We start from the raw sequence: 5,358 nt of genomic DNA, 5'->3' as shown, positions 1-5,358 counted from the left end.
GAGGGTACGCGTTGACTAAACAGTTACAATGAAAGGCCCCCGGAAAAAAAAAGGAAAAGAGACACGAAAGCAAAGTAAAAAGTACCCGTGACCAATGGCGAAGGAATGGAGCTTTCTGTCGGCCAATTGCATGGGAGAAGATTTTGATAGGGACACACACACACACACACACACACACACACACACACACACACACACCACACACACACACCACACACACACATCTGCCATCCTAGTGTTGAAATAAGAGAAGGAAGTATTAGGAGTGGGACATTTCCAACAATGCATGCCACAGGCCCAGAGCTGTTCAAGTTGTCGCTAAATACATTGGATTGTGTGGGATTTCCAAGTAGGTTAGTTAGGGGTCATGTATTGTGGTAGAGTATCGCAGATTGGTAACCCTAACCCTAACCCTTACACTGCAATGCAATGCAAGTCAAAACACAAACAAAACTGTAGTAATAAATGGGAATGAAGATAAAAGTGTTTGGATACACACACACACACACACGCACACAGCCAGGCACAGCACTACACCAACACGACACCTCACACACTCGAGCACACACACACACGACACACAGACCACTAGACACACACTTAAAGCGGATGGGTCTGTGGTGTATAGTAAACGTGTGGTGAATGCACTCTCAGCAGACACACATACATACACACACACACACACACACACACACACACACACACCCGCCCACTTAAAGCAATGGGTCTAAACCCCACGTCTTTTGTAATGCTGGTGAGGTCAGTCAGTAGAGACTGGGAGAGGTGCTTCCACTGTCAGAAGGCAGAATCCCTTGGATCTCAGCCAGAAGGGAATGCACTCACCATCAATCAAGCAAACAAACCCCAGACACAGCACATAAGGCGAGTTTCACCACAGCGCCATTGTCGTCGACAAAAAAGCTGAAAAACTCCCCAACATTTACTTTGGAGGAAAAACAAGTGAGAACATAGCGGTAAAACTATTGGTAGTTTAGATAAGAAGAGGGCGGGGAAGCCCTATATGGAACAGTGTGTGTGTGTGCGTGCCTGGAGTCACAATCAACAGAGTGGAACGTATTGAAAAAGCAGTGCGCTTGTGAGATTATTGGACATTATAGAGCTTGTATTGTGCCACTCCTAAACACAGACTGTTCTGTTTTTAAGCGTGATACGTGCCAAGCAATTTTCTCATGACTCTTATCGCTCCTTTCATTTATCAAGTAATTTATTCCCAATCTTTCTTTTCTTTCTTTTATTAAATGCCGTACTTCAATCTTTACGTGGATTTCAACTGCTGAAGTCCAATGTTTGCGTTGCTTCTTGTTAAAAGTCAAACTCAAAATGAAGTTACAAAGGCTGTTTGACTTGTAAATACGTGTCATGTCAATGCTGCACATAAAGCATAAAATGTGTGTGAAAGGCACATTGCGCCATAAATCGGTGCCGAAGAATTAATTTGGCGTTGAGTGTTTGGACCTAAGGTCTTCCAGCAGCCAGAGGCCACACACTGCTCCAGAACACCAGCTGCAGTCTGCTGCCGCTGCTGCTGCTGCTGCTGCACTGATCCTCCATCTCGCTCAAGATTAACAACCCCCATATTTTCCAGTTAGTGACCTCTGACCCCGGGCAGTTGGTGAGGTCACTGAGAGCGCAGGCCTTACCTGCTGGAAGTGTTTCCAGTCCGGCCGTCCGTGACAAAACTCTGGAGAATTTTTTGGAAGTCACGCTTGAAGCCATACGGCCTGGCCTTTAGAGCTGTGATGTAGCAAGACCACACACACCAGCAATGAGACCCCCCCCCCCCCCCACCCCGTACCCCCAACCCCAACCAGCATCTGTTTTCAAATAAGAACAGCTGAGTCAAAGCAAGAGGTGACAGTTATTGCTCTGCCATTATCCTGAGAATTTAGTGACCGAGATCAAATCGGTGTCACACTTTGTCAACCTGCATTAGCTCTCCTTCCCTGACTGCCCCTCCATCACTATCAATTTAAGGATCCTCAACAGGATCTAAGTGATTCTTTCAGGATTATCCATGACGATAAATTATAATCTACACAGTCCGAGATAACGTTCCTTTCCCATTTATCTGCCCCCAAATCACTGCTAATTTTGTGGGCTGCTGTCGTGTTCCACCATCACCACCTTATCTCACTATTGTGGGTGCTAGCACTAACGTTTTTACCCTGTAGAAACGGAAGGCGAATAAACCCAGACCATGACTCAGTGTTTTGTCGCATCCATGAGGGAACCAACAATTGGATCCTTTACTGAAGGACAGTGATTATCCATCAGTTCTGTGTTATGCTCATCTCTCAGCACAGCTTTTGTTTTTGATCCAAAATGGCCGCCAAGAGAGTCACATTTTCCTCGGGACTGACGTGTGATTTGGACCAAGCAACATTTTCTGAATTCTTCCACCTTCTATGTAATCAAAAAATGTTGGTCTCATGGGTGACACACCACATAATAATTATAACTATTATAATTAAAATAACTAGTTTAGTGAACTTTGTGTAGGTTTGGTCACTCAGTGGTGTGGGACAACATACATAATCTCTTTGTCCAGGGTCTCGGCTTCAGATTCTGCACAAAAAGAGCATACTTCTTTCTGGGCAGCTTTAACAGAGCAGAGTTTGTGATATGTGTAAGTGGCGAGAGGCCTCGTGTGTGCCACGCGTATTGTGTCCCAGTGGTGAACAAGGAGTAGACACAGAGAGGCGGAGGTATGCGGAGGGATCCAGATTGATGAGATGACATCACTGCCTGAGTTACACATTTCCTGTCTGCACAGTAACCGAGCCACAGAGGAACCTTTGTATGTTTGTGTTTGTTTGTGTGTGCTTGTGTGTCGGTGCATGTGTGCTTGTTCGCAGTGTGCGTGTGCGTGCAAATGTCTGATGTGTTTGTGTGTTCATGTGTGTGTGTGTGTGTGTGTGTGTGTGTGTGTGTGTGTGTGTGTGTGTGTGTGGTGTGTGTGCGTGTGTGTGTGGTGTGTGTATCTGTGTGTGAAAACAAGGCTAGAATACAATTCAAACAAATGTATCAACAGCTTGCGACAGATGTGGGCCTCCTGCTTATCTTTTACATGGAACTCTCCCTCTCTCAATGAGCTCACATGGAGCTAAACTCACAACCCTGCTTTACAGATTCATACTGTAAACAATAGGCTGGCTCTGCAACAGTGTTAGAGCTCTGACAAAACACAAATGTTACCTATTTTGAAGAAATTCACAGTAATTGCAATGATAAGTCAAATGAAAAAAACAACAGTATCGACTCCGGGAGTGTCATGATAAAACAGTGGCACAAGTGCATAAAGGTAACAAAGTAAATACGAAATTGTTAGAAGCTACGTCTTCAAGGAGAATACTTGTCGCTTATGTCCCTCCCATTCAACAGAAATGTGACTTATACGATATAAACGTCATCGAACAAGCGCCAAATTACAATTACAAAGAGGACGACAAAAAAGTGGTGTTGTAGAAATGCCAAGAATCTGTACTCAAGAGAGAGGAGGAAAGTCAGATCATGGTCAGTTTACGGCGAGCCTCACTGAACCTGAACACCAGTTCAAGACCAGGAACTGTAAATCCACATGAGTGTTGCTCTGTGGGCCGTGAGGGCGGCCGCCACATAATTCTCCCCGTCTGACTGTTGCTCTGCAGGGAGTTATGGCTGCACCGTACACATATGCCTCATTATTAATGGACCTCAGAGTTTAACAAGACCCACAGCTCACCCCCCCCCCTTCCCCCCCCCCCCCTTTCCTCTCGTACCAATACCGGCGTGGACGCTTAGGCGAGTCCCACTTAAACCCATTAGCCCGTATAGCCGAGAGACTCGTCCTCCATTGGTGAGCCCTCTCTGCTGGGATGAGGTATGTGTGTGGGTCAAGCGCCCAGCTCCATCGTCCATTAGTGGCACCTCACCTGGCATGTGGAAGGCGTCGTCCTCCTTGTCCAGATGTTCCAAGACAGTGAGGTCGTTGGGGAGCTTCGGGATGCCCTAGAGAAAGGGAGCGTTGACGGGGCATGCAGGGGCAAACATCCTGCTTTGCCGACAGTCCCCTTAAAGTGCCTTGCAATAAAAGTAAATACCGTCAAAGCGTCAAAGTATTCACGGTGGCGGTTCTCTCTGGATCCCGGTACCTTGTCACTGCTGTCTGGTCGCTCGCGTGAGATGAATCTCCAGACCTAGCATAGTGTAGACGCGGGACCATGTGTCATGTGCGTGTGTGTTTTGTGTGGGTGCGTTTGATTTGCCACTTCCCTGAATAACTTTATTAGAGCCACGGAAGGAGTGCGATATTTCAGCTTCACTCATCCGTCGGCCCCATTCGACGCTCCCGCTGTGATGTTCCTCTTTAACGGGCACTTTACTGTGTTGGGACGCGTTGCTCGCCCCGTCTGATTCAGTGATGATCATGAGCGCCAGCCCCCCCCCCCCCCCCCCCTTGAAATATGGCCAGGCGAGAGTTCACGGCAAGCTCACCAGAGTCAGTTGTGCCTGCTGTCCAGCGCCTTCAGAATGACGCTGTTTGTTACTGAGATAAGTGTGTCATCATGTGTAAATAGATAAGAGTGGTAAAGTACATACAGAATGGGTTGATATATACTGGGTCATGACGAAAGGGTAATTCAAAAGGTAATTGGTTTCCAGTGTAGTAAGGGTTAATAACTAGTACCTAAATTGAGTGATGTTACAAGTAGTCCAAGCCCTCGGGACCACCATCTGATTTCTGCGTTAACCTTTTTTTTTCCTTTAGCATTTCTTCTGTTTTCCTCGGCCGGTGAAGAAATACTGCTGATGCCATTGACGCTTCGCCGTTTAGGACGCTAGGAAGATTTGTTGCACATGTGTTCCCTTTTTTTTTTCCACCACACCTTGGCTGCACATGAGTGGATGTGCCCTAATTGAGTCCAGGAAATGACGCGGCCGGACCGCAGTGTGGTCGGCTCCTGGGAGCTGCCCTGTGGAGCCTGGGGGCCAGAGCAGCGGTCACTGGGGGCCAGTGACCTAACCCTCTGTAACCACAGTCCCTGTGAGCTGTTTGTTTATCACAGCCAGCTGATGCTAAACTAACTCCTGTGTGTGTGTGTGTGTGTGTGTGTGTGTGGTGTGTGTGTGTGTGTGTGTGTGTGTGTGTGTGTGTGTGTGTGTGTGTGTGTGTGTGTGTGCGTGTGTTTGTGTGTGTGTGTGTGTGTGTGTTCATTTCTGTCTCTCCCTCCCTCTCTCTCTCTCTCTCTCTCTCTCTCTCTCTCTCTCTCTCTCTCTCTCTCTCTCTCTCAGGAACTGGTGTGCGTATGTAGTGACGAAGACAGTGAGCTGTATGGTGGAGGATGGGGTGGAGACCTA

At 47.3% G+C, this 5,358-nt stretch overlaps 1 protein-coding gene across 1 annotated transcript in view; it reads left to right on the top strand.

Annotated features, from left to right (window-relative positions):
• Positions 1–5,358, top strand: part of emilin1b (elastin microfibril interfacer 1b) — a 26,905-nt gene that overhangs the window by 5,418 nt on the left and 16,129 nt on the right. Inside the window, 1 exon segment of the mRNA XM_060072196.1 lies at positions 5,293–5,358. This exon segment is cut by the window's right edge and continues 31 nt beyond it. Coding sequence (XP_059928179.1) covers positions 5,293–5,358 — 66 coding nt within the window.

The sequence above is a fragment of the Gadus macrocephalus genome, chromosome 14 (genome assembly GCF_031168955.1).
Source record: "Gadus macrocephalus chromosome 14, ASM3116895v1".
Classification (NCBI taxonomy): domain Eukaryota; kingdom Metazoa; phylum Chordata; class Actinopteri; order Gadiformes; family Gadidae; genus Gadus; species Gadus macrocephalus.
Note: the sequence above shows the minus strand (reverse complement) of the source record. Positions and strands in the feature narration are given on the sequence as shown.